Source organism: Callionymus lyra, chromosome 2 (assembly GCF_982586985.1).
Source record: "Callionymus lyra chromosome 2, fCalLyr1.hap1.1, whole genome shotgun sequence".
NCBI lineage: Eukaryota > Metazoa > Chordata > Actinopteri > Syngnathiformes > Callionymidae > Callionymus > Callionymus lyra.
In genome coordinates this window covers 12927173-12953220 of record NC_141819.1, presented here as the reverse complement: position 1 = coordinate 12953220, position 26048 = coordinate 12927173, and the positions used below count along the sequence as shown (strand labels likewise).

General features: G+C 39.5%; 1 protein-coding gene across 5 annotated transcripts in view; it reads left to right on the top strand.

The window, feature by feature from the left end:
* Positions 1-25598, top strand: part of opa1 (OPA1 mitochondrial dynamin like GTPase) — a 28724-nt gene extending 3126 nt beyond the window's left edge. The window contains exons 5-31 of one of the 5 annotated variants that reach the window (XM_087783559.1): positions 72-125; positions 843-925; positions 2029-2154; positions 3352-3405; positions 3960-4064; positions 4142-4228; positions 4446-4559; positions 4685-4765; positions 4830-4904; positions 4978-5049; positions 5151-5250; positions 5340-5470; positions 5625-5697; positions 5829-5901; positions 5973-6088; positions 6629-6693; positions 6923-6999; positions 8422-8587; positions 9649-9801; positions 9922-10030; positions 10171-10250; positions 10318-10458; positions 10528-10644; positions 10727-10820; positions 10949-11059; positions 24659-24726; positions 24803-25598. In XM_087783559.1, coding sequence (XP_087639685.1) covers positions 72-125; positions 843-925; positions 2029-2154; positions 3352-3405; positions 3960-4064; positions 4142-4228; positions 4446-4559; positions 4685-4765; positions 4830-4904; positions 4978-5049; positions 5151-5250; positions 5340-5470; positions 5625-5697; positions 5829-5901; positions 5973-6088; positions 6629-6693; positions 6923-6999; positions 8422-8587; positions 9649-9801; positions 9922-10030; positions 10171-10250; positions 10318-10458; positions 10528-10644; positions 10727-10820; positions 10949-11059; positions 24659-24723 — 2522 coding nt within the window. In that variant the 3' untranslated portion in view covers positions 24724-24726; positions 24803-25598. Of the gene's footprint in view, positions 1-71; positions 126-842; positions 926-2028; positions 2155-3351; positions 3406-3959; positions 4065-4141; positions 4229-4445; positions 4560-4684; positions 4766-4829; positions 4905-4977; positions 5050-5150; positions 5251-5339; positions 5471-5624; positions 5698-5828; positions 5902-5972; positions 6089-6628; positions 6694-6922; positions 7000-8421; positions 8588-9648; positions 9802-9921; positions 10031-10170; positions 10251-10317; positions 10459-10527; positions 10645-10726; positions 10821-10948; positions 11060-24658 lie in introns of all 5 variants that reach the window. The other 4 variants (XM_087783558.1, XM_087783560.1, XM_087783561.1 and 1 more) reach the window with 4 other exon arrangements.
* Positions 25599-26048: the final 450 nt, after the last annotated feature.

The window sequence follows — 26048 nt, the reverse complement described above, 5'->3', positions numbered from 1 at the left end:
TTCTTTTAAACTTTGTATAATTTCTCCTTTATCCTTAACCCCGTGCCCTTCTGTCCTCCACATTTTCACAGGTGTGAGTTTGGGTAGTGAAGTCAAAGGAGCTTCTGGTCTGCATCTGTTGTTAGGTGTGTAAACCTGCTTTCCAAAGTGCTCCCTCCCTTTCTGTCCACTATTGTGACTGCTTGTGTTGTAGTATTGGTGACTTGGATTGCGTGGGTTCCTGTCACACTGTAAATGGTGGTGTCTTAACTTGTTAGTCAAATCTGTCTTTGTGTAACTGGGATCGTAGATTGTCTTATTTAGGTGGGGCATGTTTATCATGTTATTCTACCTTTTGTCCGAAGATCTTCCCCTAATCCCCCCCTTTGGTTAAGCATTAGTTTAAGAAAACCCAACAAGAAACAGTTGGTCTTTATTCTCTTTTAATCTGGCTTCCATTACTTTTTACCCAACTATTCTCACCTTAATTCTTCTTGTTAATGTTGTCTCCTTTGACTTCCACCCTCTCTCCTGTTGGTCTACATAAGCAGTGCAAACAAACCACAGTTTCTTCCTTTATCTTCTGCCTGAAGCTCCTTTTGTAGATGTTTAGAAAAGTCCCTTTTTCTTTTATTTTCTAATTCGGTTTCACTGCTGATTTATTTTCTATTAATGTCCTTACAATCTCTTTAGAACTTAATATTTCGCTTTTTATATTTTCCAAACATTTGCTCTTTACTCACACCCGTTCAATCTTCTCACCATGTTTGTGCTTACATTGCAATAACTTCTTTCTCCCTTCTTTTTTCACTCAACATACTTGTTGCTCAAGATCTAAATCACTGCTGTCTTTCCTTTAACAGACTCATCAGTTGATCCTCAGCTGAAAGTGACAGATTCTTCTGCTACTAATGGACAAGATGCCGGCGACAAACATTACAAAAAGGCAAGTTACATTTAATTATGTCAAGGGAAGTTTTTGTATCGAGGTTTAACCTTTAGATTTTTACCTGTTAAAAAGTTTTACTCAGACGTGTATTTGAAAGGACTGCTCTTGTTCCATTTAAAATAAGTAAATGTTAAGGGAGGTGCTCGTGGGTAAATAGTACATTTTTTTGAGAGAGGAAGATATGGATAAGATATAAGATTATGGAGAAACGAAAGAGCAAGAGGTTAAGAGCAAACACAGACTCCACTTGAAATAATGTTTGAAACGGCAGGTTTCCGTATTAAGGTTTGATATGACAATGTAAAAATGAATGATTGATATTTAGAATTAAAGTAAAATTTGTTATAATTAAAGAAATTCTTGCAGAAACTATTATAAAATACTGATATAAGATTTGTGTCAGGCTTGCTTTGCAAAAGATTTTGCACACTTTCATCATTATGATTCATTCTCATCGTCCTCGTCCCCCTTTGACATAGTAATATATATTTTTATTTTGTCTTTGCACTTTTGTCTACATGTCATGTCCATGTTTTTAGTTCCTGTCTGTTTGTTACAAATGTGGCTTTAAACGAAGCACAGATTGATACATACTGTATTTACCACATATGCATTCTAAGCTGAGCTACAGGTGTGTTTCGCTTCAGATGCTTGGCAGTTCATACGCATTGACAAGTCTTTAGTTATGTACATTTACCTGCACTTATACTTCTCAAAAGTTACCTTATACCTGCTCAAATATCACTGTGCTTCGCTCCTATTAGACGAATCTTCCTCTGCTTGCTTGCTGTCCCGACCCTAACCACTGATGTTTTACAGAGGTGACGGTTACACTGTGATAAACATGAGAGTCGTTGCCTTGTGCTGAGAGGAGCTGGTTGTCGTATCAGTTTCCTCATCTTCTCTCAGTGTAACAAAGTTTGGCGTCTCGTCTTTCGTGAATGAGCGAGACGGACTTTGTTGGGTGACACTGATGTGGGAGGCAAACATTTGGCGAGACAATTCTGCGACACAAAGGCGTCGTTGTGGCAGCAGAAGTGACCGGCCGTTCACATTGTCGCTGCTCCTTCCTCTTCTCTCACTATGACGTACCCCAGCAGGGTCTGCTCGACGAGCTCGTTCTTATTCAGCAACAGATCCAGCGGCACGAGGAGGAGGTCCGGCGGGCCGCTGCGTCCACTAGTGCTCCCAGTCCACCTCCAAGCCCCAGCCCCCCTCGACACAAGGTGAAACCCGCAAAGCCCTGCCCTGTTTTGATGCTCCTTAATCACAGACGACTAGAAGTTGTATCGTAGAAAAAAACCCTCAAAGGACATGATAGAATTCAGGCATGTTTTAACTGAACATATGAAACATGAAGCTGTGACAACTTCATCCATTTTTATGAAGAAGGACGGATAAAATATGAGGAACACACGAAAGAAAGAGTGAAGAAAGGAAAGTTTAAAAATGACAGTGCCTTGCAAGAGACAACGATGGCCGAAGACAAAGCAAAAGAAACGTCACTGGAAAGAAGGGCAAGAAGAGGTGATGGTTGAGGTTCTCTTTTTGGTTAGGATGAAGGTGAAGACACAAACAGGTTTTAAAATGTTAGAACCTGTCTGCTGTTTTTCTTGTTCTTGAGAGGATTTTAAGCAACAGGATTGTTTGAGGAAACAGTTGAGACTTTAAGGGAAGCTTTTTACGATCATTCTCATTTAATGGCTTTGTTGTTACTCTTCCTCACCACATGGCTCAACACTCGTAGATGCATGATGCTCTGTTGAATGGCACTTTTGCTGCATGGGTGGAGCTGCAACATTTCTACACCATCTATGAAATCAATTTCACTATCCTGCCCATATTGTGTTGGTTATGATGTGATTTTGTTTTTTCAATTAACAATATTAACACTCAGTTTTTGGTTCAAATCTTCAAGGAATGTATCAAAATTAATATAAACGTGAATTATGTTGCATTTAAAGAACAATCAATACAAAATGCAGGATAAGTCATAAATTCATAAATAAGTCGCACAGTCATTTTGTTGCGATTGTTGCCTGCGGTTTGTTAAAACTGACACTTTTTTTTGCCTCAGAACTGCTGAGAAAAGTGAGTTTAAGTTGTTATTTGATTTGTTCCTTTTATTTCTCACATCTTTTATTCATCCCATTATCTGTTTCTGTCCTGTCAAGTGTGCAAATAATGTTCTTAATTGACAATGAAAGACATTCTCGGTCTGAGTTAACATTTGTGATGATTAATCGGAATTGATGAATTGAAGTGAAGTTCTTTTTTTTTTTTTTTTTTCCCCAATCAGAATTTACAATGAATAAAACAGAAATCGCATGTTCTGTTTTATTTATTGATGGTCAATCATGGATACCAAATGCATGAACTGTACCTTATAATTGATTTGTTGTGTTTCTGTGTGATTTCCTCAGCCGTCAGACAAAGAAAAGGTTGACCAACTACAAGAAGAACTCCTTCGAACTCAGGTACAGTAGATGTTGTGATGGTCATGTACACGTAGATTCATATTCTAACCAGATCTCATCATTTGTAACACATATCTACGTTATTTCCATGAAAAATCATTATTTTAATTAGTGTTTTATATATTTCTCAACGCAGTTTTAATAATCAAATTTATCAATTAAATACATTTGATTTTATGGTTTCCATTAGTGATGGGTGATGACACCTCATGATACAGCTGTGTATTAAAGACACTGTATCATGATACAGACTAAATGTCACTCTGCATTATAATCGTTGGCTTTAACCTACTAATTCAATTAAATCATTTTCGAACTTTGAGTGCCATCTAGTGGTCTTTCAAAATACTACACAGCTTTTTCATGAGGCCTCATCAACCCATCACTAGTTTGTATCAATACATCTAACACTGATTGTGTTGCTCAGTAAAAATATAAATGTATAAAATGTATTTGTTTGAAAATATTACAATAACTTGCTATATTTAGTGAACTGCTATACTGGCATTATTAAAAATAAATAAATAAAACTGTTAAAACACATTTTTCTATAGCTCAAGTATCAACGCATGCTGGAGAGGCTGGAGAAGGAGAACAAAGAGTTAAGAAAAGTAGTTCTCCAGAAAGACGATAAAGGAATTCACCAAAGGAAAATAAAGGTTGGTGTGTAATGAAGTCGGAATGAAAATGTTAACCGTTCACATTGATGAGTGAGTCTCGATGTCCTCACCTGCAGAAATCCCTGATTGATTTGTACTCTGAAGTTCTGGACATCTTGTCTGACTATGACGCCAACTACAACACCCAGGACCACCTACCTAGGGTCAGTACGGTGTCGAGTCAGTCATTATCTTGTGGTTTTGGAGATTTAAAAAGGCTAGATTTTGCATGCAGAATTGTATTGTAATTATAATTAATTTGCAGAAAACACAAGGGTCTGATGCTCCCCTCAATTTCTGAAAATTAGTCAGGATCTAACCAATGGTTTATTGAAGATCCCTTTGATCTCTTAGTTTTAAAAACATTCTCTGCTCTTCCAGGTGGTTGTGGTCGGTGATCAGAGTGCTGGTAAGACGAGCGTATTGGAGATGATCGCACAGGCCAGAATCTTTCCCAGAGGCTCTGGAGAGATGATGACTCGCTCTCCTGTTAAGGTTTGCTTTCCAATGTTTTTAATAGAGACTTATTGAAACATACTGTAGTATTAAGCTGTGAGATTGTACGCTCTCAATCAGTTTTAATTATTTAAACCTGTATATCTCAACTCCACTGTCTGCAGGTGACTCTGAGTGAAGGTCCTCATCACGTTGCCATGTTCAAAGACAGTGGTCGAGAATTTGACCTCACAAAAGAGGAAGACGTAAGCTATATATGTGACTCTCTCCGACGACCTGTTGACTAACATTTAGTTTGTTGTTGAACAGTTGGCCGCTTTGAGACATGAGATTGAACTTCGGATGAGGAAGAGCGTGAAGGATGGACAGACCGTCAGTTCAGAGGTTCGGCTGTCTTGTTACTCTTCAATAGAAAAACTTTGAGATTTGCGTATGACCATGTTTTTTTGTCCTGTAGACAATTTCATTGAGTGTGAAAGGTCCAGGAATCCAGAGGATGGTGTTGGTTGATTTGCCAGGAGTCATTAGTGTGAGTTGAATTTGCCCAAAACACTTTGGATTATAATAAATTCTCAAAATGTGTTTTTGTTGTTGTCATTGTCTTCTTGATAACATTTATCTGTTCCCCAGACGGTGACGGCAGGGATGGCGACGGATACAAAGGAAACCATCTTCAGTATCAGCAGGGCATACATGCAGAACCCAAATGCTATCATTCTCTGTATTCAGGGTAAGGAATTAAAAAATGTTATTTACATTTAGAATTTGAGTGAAGAAAATCATCATCTTATGGCTCACATTATCTTTATTTTTACCAAGATGGCAGTGTCGATGCAGAGCGGAGCATCGTGACTGACTTGGTCAGCCAGATGGACCCCCATGGAAAGAGGACCATCTTTGTTTTGACCAAAGTCGACTTGGCTGAGAAGAACCTGGCCAGTCCAAACAGGGTAACGTTCTTTCCGCAAAATAAGGATGAATTTGTTTGTCTCTGCTACTTCTTTCTTCTCCACTAGAGGGAACTCAGTTCTTGAATTTTACCTGGATAGATCAAGAGAAAAGAAGTGGGAAATGTTCAAAACGTTTTGAAACATTGTCTTGCAGATCCAGCAGATAGTTGAAGGGAAGCTCTTTCCTATGAAGGCCCTCGGCTACTTTGCTGTAGTTACAGGAAAAGGTAAACGTCATCTGCATACATTTAAAAAAACAAGACATAATTCCCTTATTCTATTCTATTCTATTGTGTGAATTTAACCTTTCAAGACTTTTATGTTCATAAGACTAAAGGTGTCTCGTACCTGTTTGCAGGAAGTAGCGGTGAAAGTATAGACTCCATCAAGGACTACGAGGAGAACTTTTTCCAAAACTCCAGATTACTGCGGCAAGTATCACAGAAGCCCAGCAAACCCAAATTGTAGGCATTGTTTATATTAAATTTGCCTTTGCAACTAGGGATGGCATGTTGAAGGCCCATCAGGTGACCACAAAAAACCTGAGTCTGGCTGTTTCTGACTGTTTCTGGAAGATGGTCAGAGAGTCTGTGGAACAGCAGGCAGATGTTTTTAAAGGTCAGTTTTTTGATTTATGTTCTTGTAATCATAGTTTAAAATCCATAAATAATGTTTTGCAATTACCTAAAATCTTATATTGTGAGGTTTGAACTTGCCATATGGCCCTTATTCATACTTCTTCTTTCCCTGGTTGAAGTTTCCACTTTCCTGCTGCAATTAGTCTTGACCACAGATCACAGGTCCATTGCTAACAGAAGCAAAGATTAATTGCAGCGAGGCTTCAGTTCCCACAGGCCCATTGTGTGGCGTATCGATTCCCCCCCGTATCCCCATCAAAACACCCGCTGCTGGCCTTCATACTTGCCTGGTGCCGGGCGTGCTACAATTAGCTTCATCTGCACCATGCAAAGGCACATTTGACCTGCTGTGTGTTTAAGTCTTCATGTAAAACAAAGCTTAATCTGGAATGTTTGATTTCCTTCTTGCCCTCAGAGAGCAGTAAAGCATGTATGAGAGCCTGGCGAGATGAATGTATAGAGGGGGGAATAAAGTCATTGTGATAAAATAATCATATTATCCTTTAATTTCAATTCACAGCATCTCGTTTCAACCTGGAGACGGAATGGAAGAACAACTACCCTCGTGTTCGCGAGCTGGACAGGGTGAGAAACTGGTTTCATTGTCAATTAAAACAATGTTACATTTGAGCTTAATAAATTAAATAGACTTGTTTTTCTGTACCTGTGCACTGGTGGCCATCGTGGCCAGCATTATTCTTCTTTTCCCCTCCTTTCTTCAACATGGATTTCTTTAAATATTGCCATTTGGTCGAGATCTGGTGCAAACTGTTTAAATGTTTAAAATGGCTTCTGTTCTTTACTCTCTCTACAGAATGAACTTTATGAAAAGGTCAAAAATGAGATCTTGGACGAGGTCTTAAGTTTGAGCCAAGTGACCCCACAGCACTGGTAAGGTCAAATTCTTTTTGTAAGATTATTAAATTTATTGGAGCAGCTATTACAAGATTATCGTTACTCAACTGAGCCAGAAAGCAAAACTCTCTAATCTCCACTTTTAGACCAATTTATTTGAGGACAATGTGACAGGTGTGACATTTGATAGATATTAGTTTTAAAAAATAAATATGAAGCTCATTTTTATTTGATGTTTTCTTATCGTTTGTGTTTCTGGGTCAAGGTGAAACGGTACTTCTGGAAGCCAGACAGGTCGTTCACCTTGAACCCAGAGGCAATGCAAGGGATTCCTCAAACACATTTTTTTTCGGGGCCTTCGGGTCACCTTGACGCAGATATGTGGGGAAATTCAAAAATGTAAGCTGTTTTGTTTTTGTTCAGGCCATATCACCCAGCTCTACTTTTACCCATCAATATGATAAGACTATGATAATTATAAAAGATGTCACTTGTGGAATGAAAACGTCACCATTGCATTTGTCTTCTGTCCTCTTAAAGTGTCGCGGCAATCAAATGTGCTCAAGATTTGAGTGAAAAGTCCAAGGTTTAACATGAAATGCTGAGAAATGTAACTTGAAAGGATTATAATATTAATTTATTTAAGCTCATAATGAGGTTGTCATGTATTTTCTTAACTGTGAACAAGTCTTCTTAACTGTGAGAAAGTTAGAAAATCCAAGGCTGTGCAGCTCTAGAGGCGTGGCCACGGGGGAGTGTCTGAGGAAAGGGGGATGTACATTTGTATTTAACGTGTAGCTTTACAAGATACATTTTTAATATGCAGACAGAATAGCCTCAAAATAACACTTTTGAGATTTATTTGTCCATCGAATAACTAAATACTTCATCACCCTGACTCAAGGCCGAAAACATTGCTAAATGAGGTGTGTGTGTGTGTGTGTGTGGTGTAGTTTTTGTCCCGTGTGTATGCAATCAGTTGTTTTAGATCAATAGACTGATGAATGGTCCGTGGACAGGAACAGGGGTGGCCCTGTTAGCCGGGCAGCAGCCAGCGTGCTCTATTGGAGATCACGCTTATTGACACTGAGGAGTGCTACCCCGAACAAAGGGGGCGCTTAATGAAATATGAGCGCTTGGTTATGATAAATGAGAGCGCCGCAACACGGCTCCGGTCCCAGGGGAAAGTGTGAGGGGTTTTGTTCCATTGTCAGAGTATGTAAAGAGAGCGGCGGATATTGGATCTGCAGAGGAATCTATAGTCAAGTGCAACTGCAGCTGTGCTTTCTATAATCAAATATGTTGCTTAAGCCATCCGTGCTCTCCTAATTGTTTTCTGTCCTTCTGGAAGTTCATCCATTGAGTCGGACAGAATCTCTTATATGAAGCTATACTTGTTTTGCAACATATTATATCTGTTAAAAAAAATGAAATGAATGCTGTTCCATCTCCTCTCAGGGAAGCCATGCTGCAAAAGAAACTGTGGGAACGTGTTTCAACACATGTGATCGAGAACATCTACCTGCCTGCAGCCCAAACTATGGACTCTGGTACCTTCAACACCACCGTTGACATCAAGCTCAAACAGTGGACGGACAAGCAGCTTCCACACAAGGCACTAGAGGTAAAAACAAGTTACTGTTTGTTAGTGTTGCTTCAATTGGCCCAGAGCAAAAACTTGAAATCTTGCCAAGTTTATTTTTATTCCAATTTGGGGTCAAATTCTTTTATCTGGTTCCTCGCACACGGTTCAGGACAAGAAGAGAGAAATCCTTCCAGGCTGTTGCTCCTAAGCTTTGGAACGATCTTCCTCTTCCTCTGTGTTTGATGATCTACTGACTCCTTCAAGAAACATCTTAAGACATTTTTATTGGTTCAGGCTTTTCCCTGATTCTCTGAGACTCCTGTGTTTGTCTTATGTATCTTGATCCTTTGAGTATATATTTTATAGGGTATTGTTTTAATTGTTTAAGCGCTTTGTGACCCTGGTCTAGAATACCGCTCCACAAGTATTACTTACTCACTTACTTACGAAATCACCTTAAGATTGAAATTAATGTGAAATAGATCAGCTTGTTTTTAGCCAATCCAACATGAATTTAATTTAAATACTTTTGAGTAAGGATAAAATACGCTATTTTGACTTGTTTTTTTTTGCTGTATTACAGTCTAATATGATTTACTGTGTTTCAAGAACATTATTTAAGTTACTAGTTGATGTTTGTCGACTGTGAAGGAGTTATTGGGAAGAGTTTTGGCTGTGAACGAAGTTTAAGTGACTTTTTTTTTTTTGTTCAGCCATGTTTTTATATAGAGTTCCATAAATACTTAGCAAACGTTTCCCTTATATGCTGTCCTGGTTTTGTTCTGTTAGAGTAAACAAGTTGCATAATGCAGGACCATTCATTTTTTAGACACAATTCAGTTAAAAGGGTAATATAGTTTATGAATAGCATAATAGTGGAATGTTAACTTCAAGACATTTGGTCTCACAATTGTATAACTTTAAAAGTTTTAAATAAACTTGAAACAAACTAGATGACAAAAACTGTTACTATTGAGGTAAACTTATTAATTTCAGGAGATATCATGGAAAAAGTTATTAAAAGTTTTTATGTATTTCTAATGTGTAGAATAATTCATTAGATATTCTTCTGTCTAACCTCTTCCTCCCATGTGTGTCAGGTTGCCTGGGAGACGTTGCAGGAAGAGTTTGCCCGCTTCATGGCTGAATACAAGGGCAAAGACCAAGACGAGATATTTGACAAACTGAAAGAGGCCGTTAAGGACGAGAGCATAAAAAGGCACAAGTGGAACGAGAGGGCGATGGACAGCCTGGTAAACAAGTGATTTATATTTTTAGCTTCATTAAGACAATGTTTCGCTTGTTGATTTAAAACTTTGGAAAATTGGTTCATATGAGCTGAATATTGAATTCATTGTTTCTGTTTGTGACAGCGGGTGATCCAACACAATGCACTGGAAGATCGTTCCATTACAGACAAACCTCAGTGGGACGCAGCCATCCAGTTCATGGAGGAAACTTTGAATTCCCGCCTCAAAGATAGTGAGTCAAACATATTTATTAAAATATAATTTACAACACGAGGCCAAAACTGTCCTCAGTCACATGATTATAATGGAGAAACTTGGTTCTAAAGCTTTAAAGATAAAGAAGTAAATTTAACTCATCTAACTTGACCACAGCTGAGTCGGTGATCAAGGACATGATCGGTCCAGACTGGAAGTCGAGGTGGATGAACTGGACCAACCGTACACCAGACCAGGTTTCTATCTTTTCCCTCATGTTTAAGGTGCAGATTGATTCAATAACTTCATGTTCCGCGCTGACAGCACATCCGCAACGAAACGAGGACGGAGCTGGAGCGCCTGCTGAAGCTGCACGACGACCACACGGCTTATCTGGCCAATGACGAAGTGACCACCGTCCGGAAGAACCTGGAGGCTCGTAACGTTGAAGTCGACCCCGTTCTGGTAAGATTGACACTCATTCAGCTACTGTTTTATCGTCGGACTGAACTAAAGTGTCCATGTCTTGTGCAGATCAAAGACACGTGGCATCAGCTGTACCGTCGGCACTTTTTGCAGAAAGCTCTGTCTCACTGCAGCCTCTGCAAAAGAGGCTTCTACTATTATCAGAGGCACTTTGTGGACTCTGAGGTAAACAAACGAGGATCTTTGTTGCATTTTTTAAATGATTTGTTTCATGTGATGTCCTTACTGCATCTCCTCCCCCCCTCAGTTGGAGTGCAATGATGTGGTCCTGTTTTGGAGGATCCAGAGGATGCTGGTCATCACAGCCAACACTCTACGTCAGCAGCTCACCAACACAGAAGGTGATTATAATCAGTTACAAATAAATCAATTTAGATTTAGATTTAAGTTTGCAAACAATTGATCATTTCAGTCGATGCTATGACACTTTTTTTAAGCAATACTAAGAGCAAGTGTTGTTTGCCAACAGTCCGCCGACTGGAGAAAAACGTGAAAGAAGTGCTGGATGATTTCGGTGAAGACTCTGAGAAAAAGACTCATCTTATCACTGGCCGTAGAGTTCAGCTAGCTGAGGATCTCAGTAAGTCATTATTAAGCTCTTGCACCCATTCTTCTGTCACTAAGGAACACCTATGTCGTTGGAGTAGCATAAAGACATCCGGACAAACTGCATAAATTGATTAAACATGAAACATTTTCAACATTTAATCTTGAATCTATGTGCAAAGGATTGATAACAATTTTTTTTTGGGTTAAATTTCCTGGCTAACTCACATTATATAAAAGTTATTTGAATCCACTGTTGTTTTCAGGTAGTTTTTTGAGTTAAAAGGGGAAGTCGCCCTTTAAATTCTTTACTGGTACCGTTCTGTGCCAGCAGGTGGCGCCGTTGCTCAACTCGGTAGCGTTTTACGTGCTATAGCGCAAGTTTAATTGTGAGTAAGTAAGTAATAGTTATTTGTAAAGCGCCTTTCTACACCAGGGTCACAAAGCCCTTTAACAATCAAAAACAATACACAGTTAAAACTGTATACTATAAAAGGTCAAGACGCTTAAGACAAACACCGTCCCAGAAAATCAGGGATTGTGGAACTTTTGAAATTTTAAATACCTTTTTTTTGTTTATTTTACAGTTTTTTTGGTATTTCATACGATTTTATTGTTCCTAAGCTCTTCAAAGTTTTACTATATTTCCACACCTTCATCTAAATTTGTTAACATTTAAGGTCATTTTAAAAATCTTCTTATGATTCACATAAACAGTTTCAGGCTGTTTTAACAAAGCACTGGCCGACACACACACGATTACTGTTTTTGATTATTCTGAATGTCGGCTCATCTGCTCGTGCAACAAAGTTTTCTATTAGTTGCAGCTGAATCAACGTGTGAAAGAAAACTTGACTCTCAATAGCACAGGTTTGACTGTCTCTACATGGAAAACTGTAGTAGCTCTTGTTTGTGCAATGAATCACCATTCACAGCGAGATCTTAATTTTGTTAACCACATCCAAGCAAACACTTGATTATATTCCAAGTGCTGGTCAACTCGGTTTTTGTACTTTCGGATGAGGATGGTATGAGTCAGACCCCCAGAGGGACATCTTCTCCGCTTTGGCATTAATCCTAACTAAAAACAGAGAAGAGTCTGTGTTTTTTCCTTTTAATGTTCCTTTAATTATCAGTGAAGATGGGAAGAAGGTATTTAGGTATGATGGTTTTGTATTTTAGTGACTTCAATCGTTATTTAATTATACTTAAAAAACAAAAGAAACATTTGACATTTCCGTGACAGTTTTGTTTATTTCACGTTTGAAACATGCTAGTGTGCTAATGCTACCATTGGTCAGCTGAACTCGAATAGGCAAAGTTTCTCTTCACTGCTGCTGAAAAAAAAAAAGGAGTTCCAGAGTTAAAGCTTTGTCAATCTGTCAGGCTGAGTTAGCGGTGGAGCAGAAGATCTGGGTCATTAGCCGTCTGACACTTTCACTTTGCAGGGCCATCCTGTAATATGGCCCGTGTGGGTGTGAGCGCCAGGGTTCGTCAGTCTAGACCCAACTACGGCGGCTGATGGCTCGACATGGTGACACGCCTCAAAGTGTGGACGCTACTTAGAGCAAAGTCTGTAAAATAAAGTTCAGTGTAGGGGGGAAGAGTCAAATCTACTTTTGTGCATTGGAGTTTCTGTGTAAGTGGCTGTGTCGGGAGCGTACGCCTGGAAAAGTCAGTCTTTAGTCCGTTTTATTGGCAGCAAATACAGCTAATACTCTGCTTGACTTGTTCATGTTCATCCAGAATCTCTACAGAGCATAATTTCTTTCAAATAAATAGCTGCTTTACCTTTTTTTATTTCTAAATTTAACTGTTAAGTCTTATGTTTTTTTTGTTTTAGTCTTGACTGGATCCATCATCTTCCCACAGAGATGCTCTGACTCAAAGGTCACATCACCTTAACAGGTCATATAGCTTCAGGGCCCGACTTAAGCCTGACCCGATGTGACCAGCAGCTAATACCACGAGCTGCATTACCCAGATTTAAGTCCCGCTTTTGTAAAGTCCCCCCACCCCCCAACTCATTCCATCTACTTTTACTCCACCTTGACAGATGGAGAACAGAGCACCGTCCACTTTCACCTGACGTCCTCACCTATAAGCCCATGACAGCCAGATTAGAAGTGGGAGATGGATAAACACACTTAACAAAGGCAGAAATGTGCTCCCGGGGGCAATGCTCTGTTAAGCTTCTCCTGCTTCTTCTGGCAGACACTTTCAGTCTTGCTCAAGTTACCAGGACTGGTCCCGCGTGAGTTAAGAAGGATGAAATCAAGGCAAATTTACGATAAAATCTCTGTGGCGTAGCGTGTTTTTTTTGTTGCCAAAGTCCAGGCAAGAATAATGTTTTACTTGGCTTGATAATGAGTTTATTATGCATGTGTTAAACCACAGACTAATATGGTACATTACAAAAAAGAAGAAATTATGTGACACAGCAAATGTGATAATATATTATTATTTCTATATGTTTAATTAAGTTTTCCAAACACCAAATGTTTGTAAAAGAAAACAAAACTTTCGGGAACTTACATGCACTTTAAGTCCTTCCCTCTTAATTCAATGAGTTACATGTAATAAAAAAGGTATTAAGCTTTTAAACTGTGTATCTGCTAAGTGCTAATAACTAATGCTGAGAATTTGTATAATTTCTATTTGCATTTGCATATTTTTTTTACTGAAAATAATGTAGATTATTATTGACTAAAACAGACTGTTTAATCTAAAAACAATGTCATTGAGATTAACTCGATTTTGTGCTTCAAAAATCAAAATAACTTAACTCTCTACTTGCTTCTGTTGTTTTAAGCGTTTGACCTGTGATCGCTAAAATGACCCCTAGTTCAGGATCCTCATTGACGGCGTGGAAACTATACCTGGACTGTGTGTTCATGTGATATTCTCCCTGCTGTCGCCGGTGATGCACAGCCGTCCACCTTTGCTCCGCTGTCACATTAATCGGCCTCTCATGAAAGGGAAGCAAAGATGGTCATCCCTCACTTCCCTGCTGGATGCTGTTTATGTGGATCGTTGGATTGATGGAGAGTCTTTGTAGTGTGAAGCCGTATCACACACACATGCTTGAGGTGTAGGTAGTTTGCACCCTTTAAATGCTTTTTAATGCTAGATATTTACGAGTGTTGGTCGTGTCTTTGTCGCCACAGTAATCTTGCCTCTTGGCACTTTTTCTTCTTCCCTTTATCATCATCTCCATAATGATTACCCCGTCTTTACACGCTTATTTAGCAGTTGTCCTATTTATTTAGCTTGGATCTGAAACTTTCCCACATTTAAACATCCTCGCCATCCTTCCTCCAGGCTTTAAGTTGAGTGTGTGTGTGTGTGTGAGTGCGCCTTTCAAGTGGAGGCTATCTGAGGGTGAAGGTATTTAAGTTGTCAACAGCAGCAGCTCTTCACATCACTGATAATGTGTAAAGTGTTTGCCTGTTTGCGCACGCAATCACTTTCTCCTCTTCCCTTTTTTCCCTCGTCTCCCTCGGAGGAGCACAATGACGCCGGAGTTGTCTAGGCTTGCTTGCTTGGAATGCCCTCTCATCCTCGCTCTCCCACCGTTTCCTTTCATCTCCAGCCCCGCTCGTATCCTCTTTTGAGCAAACGTACCCCGGAGTGATTAGTGAGCGTTCGGCGAGTGCTGCCGCGTTGGCTCCTGTCGTGCCGGGATGACGCATCATCTCAAGGTGTTGTGTGCACGTGCCTGCGTTTAAAGAGGAGGAGCAGCAAAGAGAGTTGTCTGCTCTTGCACAAGCCTTGCCATTCTTTTCACCCTTGTGTGGCAGTGTTACGTTTCTATGCAGCATCTGGGAACGATTTATTTATCAGGTGTGGGGTTGTCAGTTTGGTAGCAAATAGTTTTTATTTTTGAAATAATCAGTATATTTACTGATACGTTTAATTTTGCCCTTTTCTTATTTGCCATGTAATCTCTATCCTGGTCTGAACTAAGGAAGCAATACACTTATCTCATGATACGATATATTCAGGCCACGATAGGATTCATAGCAATATATTTCACTAGACTTGTATCATTTGCGGAACGATTTTAGAGGACATTGAATTTAGTCTAATCTCGTCATTGTTTAAATCATTTTTGGTTGACTTAATAGAACTGAAAGACAAAATTATGTCCAAAAAGCTGCTTTAAAAGAAGCTGGGACCGGCTGTATCCTCTCATGCTCAGTCATTGCCGGTATCTCTCTGAATTTCATTGTCCCTTTAGCTACGTAATGACTGCTGCCATCTTGTGGTCGGAGGTTTAATTACAACACAATAATAATTGTGTGTAAATGATAGTAATTCGATTTTATTTCATTTTTTTTATTTACAACACATAACTATAATTAAAAAATGAGGTGTGATTTGAAAGCTAAAACAAATGAGAAAAAAACATTGAAAATTATTTTTATATTATTATTTATTTTGTTTGATTGATACAGTGCCGTAAAAAAAAATCGCAATCAATCAGTTTTTGGTTTTTCTTTTTCTTTTCTTCCCACAATTCTAAATCGTACTTTCCCAGCACTTGGGCCATCTTTGTTTTATTTTATAAAAAAAAATGTATTCAATATATGTTCTTTAAATCAACAAGTCTTAAAGCTGTTATTTGCATCAGTAGTTTTCCTTCATTTCATTGTTGTTATCCTACTGAACCCAATAATGATCTTGTCGCCAATGATTTAACCATCTTAATGATTCAATCTGAAAGTCAAAGATCACATGACTTCTGTGACCTTAGCCCCCAAGCTCTTCTGCTGCAGGACCAACCAAACACAGAGCAGATTCACATGGGTCAAGAGTTGATCGGTCCTACCACACAATCTTAGAACAACGCCTGATAATTCTATTTATTATATTGTAGAAAACTAAATGATAAAAGGCCAGAAGTCAATTTAAGTTTGTATTGGAAATATGGTGTACTATTGTTGTTGTTTTTATAACATTCTTAAGATCTTGCTCTACAGCTATAACCTCAAAATAAACCCAGATAACATGTACGTCAAGAAATAATTTGACACCCAGTACATGCTGCTCTTCTCCCTCTTCATTTCTTATGTTTTATGTGCCGTCTGTAACAGGATCTGGAGACTTCCTCTTCATCTCTCGGTCTTAAACGGAGTCATACAGAAACTCTGGTGTGTTTTCTTGCCGTCTGACCCAAATGATGTAAAGTCGTCTTCACCACATTCTCAATTGCTGCAGAATAATTGGACCAATTTGATAGTTTTGGCTGCGAGTCGTGTCATCGTGTTACACTTTTCCCCAACGAGGTGAAAACTTCATCCTTCCAAAGTTTCTATCAAACTGTCGCTTTTCCCGTGTCTGGGAGAGAACAAAAACAACAGATCCACAGTCAGCCTTCTCGCTGACACGCACGAAAACCGTTAATTCTGTGTTTTATCTAATCACGTCTGCTCAGCGTCGTGCGAAGACGGCGTCCAAAAAACTGACACGTTCCTTCATTCCTCGTGCAAGAGCATGAAGGACTGGAGACTGTCGGGTTTTAGCGCCGAAGATTCTCAGATGTCATAACATTTTCATATCACCCAATTGTCTTTTTTTACGATCGGCTTTTCGAGCGAGCGATCCGTCTTGGCTTTACTTTTGAGCTTCCAGAAATGAGATCTCTGACGTACGATGGAAACGATTAAATTGAATTTTAGTTAAACCTACGACGACCTGATACAGGATCTGAAGACAAATTTTCCTCTGAAAACAAATGCATGTAAAAGTGTTGAGTGCAAACACACTCAACTTGAAATTCTGGTTCTTACTTTCAGATCTATTCATGGTCAGGCTCCTCTTTACATCACTGATCTGATCCAGCCTTACACCCCAGCTCGGGCTCTGAGGTCTGTGGATCAGAATCTACTGATGGTTCCACGCACACGGTTCAGGACCAGAGGAGAGAAATCTTTTCAGGCTGTTGCTCCTAAGCTTTGGAACGATCTTCCTCTCTCTTTGCGCTTGATGGAGTCTACTGACTCCTTTAAGAAACATCTTAAGACGTTTCTATTTGTTCAGGCTTTTCCTTGATTTTCTGGAACTCCTGTTGTGTTATCAGTTTTATCTTGATCTTTAAAGTATATACTTTATTGAATATTGTTTTGATTGTTTAAGCGCTTTGTGACCCTGGTCTCGAAAAGCGCTATACAAATAAAAATTACTTACTTACATGCTAACCAGAAGTTTATTTAGCTTTTCATGTTATTTTTCCAATTTCTTTTTAAATGAATACAAATGTCATCCAAATCTTATGGAGGTCAGAACAAAGGTATTCACTTTCATTCACTTGTATCTCTCTGAGACATCATCAACTTCTCTGAATTAAAAGGCTTTAAGTCAAGTTTTATTAGGCAAACTGCTGTGTAGCCGGATCAGTCTGCACTTTCCCATGACATCCTAGGTGAGGGTGTCATCCTTCAGGGTTTCATGATGGGAAAACCATGTGTTCGATGAGCATCAATAGACTGTGGACATCCCTGGGAATATGAGAACGACGGTCCGCTCCGACCGCATCGTTCTCTTGATCAAAACATTCCTTGCTGAGTCCCCGAGAACTCACATTTTTCCCAGCAAACTCCCGGCAACATCTGCTCCTCAAATACACTCAAGACACCTGTTCACAAATCCAGGCAACGCTCGTCACCTTTCACGGTTTTGGATCTCTTTTCCACATCTTCCCCTCTGGTTAACCTCTAACTCTGGTATCGCGGGCTTCGCGTGTCTCTCGTCAGGTTTTGGACTCTCGCTCCCACATCTGTTTTCTGGCCGTGATGATTTATGGTTCGTGTCGCTGACCATGTTTCCGACATCAACTTCTCTCCTCGGGTCTTTCCCTCGGTGGATTACGGTGCGACGTCACAGATTTATGTCGAGCAGGCGTAGTAACATGGCGTGTGCGGTTTTACACATCAACCTTTTCCGGTTCAGGACTTTGTTCTGGGATGTTGTTGGGCTTGTTGGTAATTGTTTTGTGTCACAATAAAAACAACTTGACAGGCAGAAAACTAAGTCACATTTTTTAATAGTATCAGGCCCAGAACGCATTTGTTGTAGGGTCTGGAATCCTTCCTGGCAGCTGCGTATGTTTCTGATGCGTGTCTGAAACTGCGTATTCTGCTATAATTTAATTTGTTGTTATTATTGCCCCAATAAGAAAAGAAGTTTGATGCTTTAATATAAGGTCAACTCTGAGAGGATATCGTCTCAATTCACTATATTGCTATCATGAAGCTTTGTTTGACGTTCACTGACATTTTTAAAGTAGTTTAATGACTTTTTTATCTGTTGTTCTTACAATTTTTAATCAGAAGTTTTAATGCAGTATCTGGTCTGAGGATTAGTTGCTGATGTCTTTTGGTTTTGGTTGCCTTTTTTTTTGCTCATTATGGACTTTCACCACAGCTTAGCTAATGGTTTATGATACAGTGTCTTCTATGTGTACATTGTATATTGATACAATGATGTATCGCAATGTTTTCTTTTTTCACAATGTGATGATATTCAACAGCGCCGTATCGATTTATTTTATTGTTTTAAATTTATAAGAAAAAATACAAACAAATTTAATTTGTATCAGAGTTGTTTTATGGTTTATATTTCAATAACATATATATTCAAATAATTCTTTTTTTTTTTCAAATATTCCCAGTGTTTGTTCATTTTTGTGTTAATATTTAACTTCCGGCCACTAGATGGCAATGGTAATTACATCCTGAGTGGTTTCAGCTATGACTGAGGACGAGAGGATACAGTCGATTGAAGTGGCTTTATAAGCTGATGTTTGGACACAAATGAAAGAAGTTACGACTTCGTCAAGTCTGTATATTCTGCAACATCCCAGTCCAGTACTCAACACAAAAATACTACAAATATATTCTTGTTCTTCCTAAGATATTGCAATATATCCTGATACACATTGTATCGCCAAATTCTTGCCATTTCAAATTAGTTTTGTTTTGACTTTTTAACTTCTCTCTTTTTGGGAATATCTCGCTTCCCCACAAGGTATTGGAATCTGGGGGTAAAAATACATCCCCGCGACTCTGTGGCCGCAAGACTGTTTAAGAAAATGTTTCCAAAAATGTTCCGACTGTGTGAGTCTGTGGTCGGATGCGAACGTGTGAGAGCTCCAGTCTTTGGCGGAGTCTGTTTGTTACATTAGCAGATCTCCTTACAGCGATGGAAACAGCAGAGCGTCACACACCGTGGCCTTGGCTGCTACGAGATATAAATAATTCCTTTTTCGCAAACGCTGACAGACCCCGACGGGAACACTTTGTCCATCGTGACCGCACTCAAGCGTCGTTGTCGCCATGAAGTCCTGCGAAGTCTCTCGCTACAGACTACTTGAAAATGTTCCCTTTTTGACTCTCTTTCACATTCACAGTAAGAATGTGGCCATCTTCTGCTCAGTGAAGGATTATTTAGAGGCGGCCTGTAAAGTTGTGAGGCTCTGCATCCTCCTCCTCCTCCTCCCATGGTCCTCTCACCTCCTTGTCCGGCAGCTTCACAGCTTCACAGTCTAATTACAGGTCAATTAACAGCTTTCTAGCTCCGCTCTCCTCCTGCCAGCTCCTCGTCCCTCTCTGGCTTAGTGGACTTCTCCGACTGAATGAGATATCATTTCATGTGGAGATCAGCCGATAGAAGGCAGTGAAAGAAGGGATTGATGGAGGGGAAAAAAAGCTTCTCTCTCTCTCTCTCCCTCTCTCTCCGTCAATGGGCGAGGATCCCTCCACCTTCTGGACCCCGCACAGCACCCCAACATCTTAAAGAAGGGGGCCTCCCCCAGAGGGATTATGGGAATATTCATGATGAGATAAAGGGGTGAGCGGTTGAATGACTGTGTTTTGGGGGCTCATCTCTTGGGTAAACACACGTCTAAATGGAGTTTTAGATCTGGGCTCCCACTGCACATGAGAAACATGGTGACCGTCCACTGTTTTCTGTTTCACTTCCACGCCGCGCTCAAAAGAAAGCCTTGTTTTGGCCTTTTCTCCTTCTGTGCTGCCTTTAACTGGCAAACAGATGGCAGCCGGGTAAATAACTGTCTGTTTCTCAGCGTTTTCACCCACAGGATATTGGCTTTTTTTCTCTTTTTTTTACTTCTGAAAGGGGCCAGTCGGCGTCACCCGTGGCCCTCGGTGCTCTTTAAAGCCGCTCGGGCTCATTTGAAAATCATTAATCATCTTGCTGCGAGGGTCCCGGAGATCCTGGAGGAAAATACCAAGATGGAGATTAAACTGTGCAACTAGGAATGAGTTTCTTTTGTCTAATGTTCTCTTTGACATGCATGTGTTGAAATTAGGTTTGGTACCTAATCGTCGCAATTCATTTATAGTTTTAAGCTTCACATAGATTTCGATTTTCTAAGATTACATACTGTTAACTGTTTTCAGGGTCCAACAACCCCAAACCTTATTTCTATTAAAGGTTCAAGAAGGGATGTAAGAAAATATCAATATAATGATATATCGCCATATTTTTATTTCCGATATGCTGTATCAAATTTTAACCTTTTTTTTTAACCCAAAATTATTTTATGGTTTATATTTAAATAGTTTGTGATTAATAGACAACCAGTCAATGTTTTATTTTACAATAAACGCTCAATAAACACAACAGTAACACTCAATTCAGTAAAACTCATTCTTGCGGTTTATTCATTTGTGTGGCGCAATTAAACCTCTGGCCACTAGTTGGCAACATTCGCCAAGCACTTTTGTGTTTGATCAAAGTATTTGCTCATTTGTTTGTTGTAAAAGACAGAAAATGTGTTTGTTTTTTTTAAAAGAAACAATATATTGTTGTTCCTACAGTATCGCAATATATCGTATCGTCACACATGTATCGTGATTCTTCAGATTCTTATCTATCTTAAACTGATAGATTCTTGCCAATACACAGCCTTAAGCTCGAGTAACGGAAGATAAACAGAAAATGTAAAATAAATAAGATCAAATTAGATTGTGATATTAGTTTGTAATATTTCATTTAATTACACTTAGTTTAAATCTCGATTTTAAAAAAGGTTTTGATGGTGTCTTTATTCACTTGTGTGGCTTCTCATCGCTGCTGCACACGCACCCAGCTTTGTTAAGTTGTTCAATTGTTTTAGCACGATTCTCTGGTCATTAAAAACTACATTTTTTCAATAAAAACGTTTTTTTCAAATTGAGTTTTATTGGTTCATGTGTTTCTATAAATCTTATACTATATATATGATAGAAGCTCTTTGGCTGAGGTATTCGCCAACTCCATGCCTTTCTAGTCACATTGTGTCATCACCTGAGTTTGTTTCTGCTCTCATCGAAGGATATGTTGTTGTTTTTCTTAAAGAATGTGTGATGGTAGGCTGTGTTGTTGATTCCTGCTTCTCATTGTGTGAAAGTCATTGTTGCCGCAGTTTCTCGATTATATTCCTGACATATCCTGAGCAGTAAAAGAAGCTTTTGTGAGTTGATTATGACGCTTATAAACTTCACGGTCCTGTCTAGGATAGTGTTTAACTCTTACTCAGTCATTCATGAATGTACTATTGTTATTTTGACTGGTTTAATTTTAACCGAATCAGCGGTTGACTGCAGAGAAGCTATGTCTTCCGACTGCCGGTGATTCAACTGGACTTTCCCCACCACTTACCAGGATCATTAATGTTTGACCCGTCCAGGTCAGGTTGCATTTGATCCGCTCCACGGAACCACCTCATCATCCCGCGTGTTTAACTTTGAAGCTCCAGGCGGGGGATTTCCCCCCCAGTTCTAATGATGTGATACCCAGAAACCTCCTCTATTTCACACGCACGCCAGTCGCTCTTTTCATCCGGCAGATGTTGAGATCCATGTTCCGATCGGCTTAAAGGGATTCTCCCTTCAAATCCGGGCCACGGTCGAGCCCTGCGGCCGCCGGGCGTGTGGAGGTGCTGGACTACAGTTTCACGCGGCCTCGCACCTGCTCGGGTGACTTGTCGGTCGTGGCTGCAGGTCTTAAGGCCTTCACTTAAGTATCATAATCTGGCCATAACATTCTGACACCGTCGAAAGGAGTGTGTTAAGAGATTTTTTTTTTCGGGGGGGAGGAGGAGCGGCTAATGGTTTTTCAGCGGTCAGGAGCTGTGACTAATGTTTCAGGACGTGTGGGTGTCTGCACCTCTGCTTTTCATCTGTCAAGAAAATGATACCTCGGCGGTCGTGCTGCCTTCAAAGACCCTCGCTTCCAGATTCGGTTTCAGCCTAACGCACGCACATATTTTTGTCACCTTTATGCCAGCCTTGAAACGGACACTTAAGACGGCGTCGCTCGGAGGGTCCAGACCCTCGTGATTGATCCCCCCCTGAAACATAAAGCTGTTTTTATTGGTCCTCTTGAAGAAAAAAAAACATTCGTCAATAGTCAATAGAATCTCGTGAGACGGATTGATCGAGCTCTGTTTGAGTTTGAGCTTGAGGAGGAGGGGGGGGGCGTTGAGAAGCTGCCGGAACTGCTGCCAAACCCACCACCGCGATGTTTAATCAGCGATTAAGACGCTCCTCGTGTGACACAACATGTTCGCTGGAGATTCAGCCTTCTTTTTCTTTTTTTCCAGTGGATTCCCTCCTTTCATGTGGAATGTTGTTGTTACGGTGCCTCCTTCTGTCCTGCAGCCGAGAGCCCGGCAGCTACACGCCTCACAGAGGCGGCTTTGATGTGGCCTAAATGTGAGAGGGTGCTCGAGACTTCATCATCGGAGGTGTAGAGGTGGCGTGTCACTGCAGACCATCTGCTGTTTTGCCGAGAAATATCGGGGGAAATTTTCTCTGCGGGAAGAAGAGGGGATGAGGAGGAGGGGTTTGTTCTTCCCTCCATAAATGTCCTTTTGTTCCTGAAACCTCACCTGGACATCCGGAGTGGCTGCTTTACCCACAGCTTAGTGGAGGCGAGATCCACCAGGTTGATCTCAGTCCTGTTTAGTTTTGGCTTTGAAGCTGAAAGATGGAAATATCCAAAATCGAGAATGTATTATGTGATGAAATCACTTGTTTATTTACGAAATATTCAAAAACTTTGTAACAAAATAAAGGTTGTCCTGAAAAAACATCATTAGAGAGATCGGTGTGACGACATGGTCAAGAGAAACGAAGCTTAATAGGATTTATTTTGGACATAAATTGGGATTTAATTTGTTCATCATTTAATAACTAATTCACTTTTATTCGTGCAGGCTTTTCCTTGATTTTCTGAAACTCTTATGTTCGTCTCTTTGTGCTATCTTGACCTTTTAAGTACTTATTTTATTGGTTTTTTTTGATTGTTTAAGCGCTTTGTGACCCTGGTCTTGAAAAGCGCTTTATAAATACTAATAACTTACTTACTTGCTTACATTTGAATGGGTAAAGGCGCAATGAAAATGCACTTTTTGAGCAAAGAGATAATAACAAATAATTCATTTTTGGCATTGTTTAAAAAATATATATTCTATTACGGATATAATTTTTCCCTTTTTTTTCCTGTTGCCTCCATCAATGAGGTATGTTTTAACATGAAAGAGTTATACTTTTTCAAAAATTGCTGTGGGTTTTTGGTGGTGTCGTTCCTCCTGGATATTTGAAACATTTTGCAGGTTTTTTATTCACTTGTATGGCTTCTCTCCGCTGCCGATCATGCACCCGGGTGTATCAAGAACTTGCGATTAGAAATTGTTCCCATGACAGTGTCTTAACTTTAGCTGTCGGTCCTATTGATTTGTCGTGTGAAATTAGCTCCTTGGCAGAGGTATGCGTTGTTTCAAGTGCTTTTAGTATTATGTACTAAGAGGTCGTACGCACAAAAAAACGAGCTGACATACTTTTCCACGTCAAAGTTCATATGTATTAATAATGAAAGCGTCTTAAAAAGTTCAGACTTCTAGACAAGTTTGAAGTTGGCGAAAATTCCTTATTTACTGCTCAGTCATGTTGAGATGTTCACATCAGAGTTACATTAACGATCAATATTGATCAGAAATGAACACTCACTCAAGTGTTTGTAGTTACAAGAATGGATATTAAATTATTCATAAACTTATAAATATGTTCTCATTCACCAAACTGATGATCTGTATTTATTAAGACAACATTGATTGTTTTATACTGAATATTTCAGCTCAGTTATTTCACGCTATTCAGAAAAAATATAAAGGAATTATGAGCTTGTTTTTATAATGTAATGAAAAAAAATGATCATTTTCTGATCGCTTAAAGTCTTTTCTCTACAAGAGCCACAGACGTTCTTGTGAAACAACATCTTGTCAAATGCAGCTTCACAAATTCCTCAATACTTAGTGTTTTAAGCAGTTTTATTCTTGTTAAACTCCATTTCAAGATGTTTCAAACAAGCCCCTGATCGTGTCTGTAAAGAAAGTATTTCGTTAATAACCCTGTATGTAAAATATAAACCTTTACACCGTAGCTCATCTGCACTCTTTTAAATGAGTATCCATGGGGATGAACAAAGGAAAAGTGCTTTAATTTGTCTGCATATTTTTCGCACCGTTTTCTCAATTTCAGTAGTAAATCCATGGACTTCTCTGTACATGAGCTCCCTGCACTGTGGATGCGCGTCACTGACATTCATGAGATGCGTTTGTTTGCAGAGAAAGTCCGTGAGATCCAGGAGAAGCTGGAGGCGTTCATCGAGGCCCTCCACAAGGAGAAGTGAGAGGTATTTATCAGGCTTCTTCATCTCCACATGTTGCCGTCACCACATCCTGGTTTTAAAACAAGAAGATTCTTTCCAGACCCAGGTATGGATTGATTGTTTCTGGCGACAGTTCACTGCACTGTTGGTCGAAGTCTCTGGCTCCGCCCCTTTTCCAACGATTTCAAACACCTCATTGGACGCAGGCGGATCTTAAACTGGCTTCTTCTTCTTCTTCTTCGCGCCTCCCTTTTTACTTTTGAGGAACGCTTTCAATCCGGAGCGGAACGTCATTTGGGTGGAATCATGGACACTCGTCACAAGTCACCTGAAGAAAATATTATCGTCCGAACACTGAAAATACAGATCTTTTATCCCGACGGCTTATTTTCTTTTTGCACTTTTTCCATCGCCTCCGATTTGTAGGTTCGTGGTGTTGCACTTGTTATCCCTCAGCGCTTACTTTCTCCTCCAGGTTTACGACTGTTGTGGCTCATTCTCACCACAGAAATCATTCACCTCCACTTGTTGTATCCCATAATGTTCAGAAGACTCTTACCATGGAAACATTTAAACCTGGTCTTAATTCTATTGTAATATAATAAAAGGATCTGGATCTCACGCAACACATCTCGTCCGTCGTCCAACAACGTTTTGTTCCCATCGAGCGTTCCCAGAATGCACCTGTGCGTCACTTCCTCTTCTGTGTACATTTGAGTAAATACGTATACATGCCGTGTACAGGAAGTGTTGACGGAAGCTCGTCCGCGTGTTGGTTAGAAAAGTAGAAGATTTTACGTTGTAGAAAGATTGCATGGTCCTCAGAAATGTTTTATTTATTTAATTGTGTTCCAGAAGAGAAACAGTTCAAAAATAAAATCGACGTATTAAAGAAATGTGATTTTTTTCTTCTTTTTCCAACACTTGAATGTTCTTCTTTTTTACAAACTTTTTCTTGTCAGACACTCATCTCACAAACGTTCAGTATCGACCCCTGATCATATTTTAATCAAGTTTTTTATTCTTATTGTTATTAATTAATTTACCGTGGTGATTAATCCCTTATATATTATATTATTATTATTCTTTTCATTCCAGGTTTTTCTTTTAAAATTATTTTTTTAACTAAAAGAATTATATTTGTATATATTATGTATATAATTTATCTTGAGGATATATGAATATATATGTATGTCAACTGAAACAAGTCAATAAACTTGAGTTATCTCAGGGTCAGGGTGACCCGAAGGCTCAAAAAATAATGTGTTTGTGGTATCCCTTGTGTTCGGGCCTCGGGTCACCTTGACCCTGAGATAACACAAGGGTTAATCATTTCTCTTGTTTTT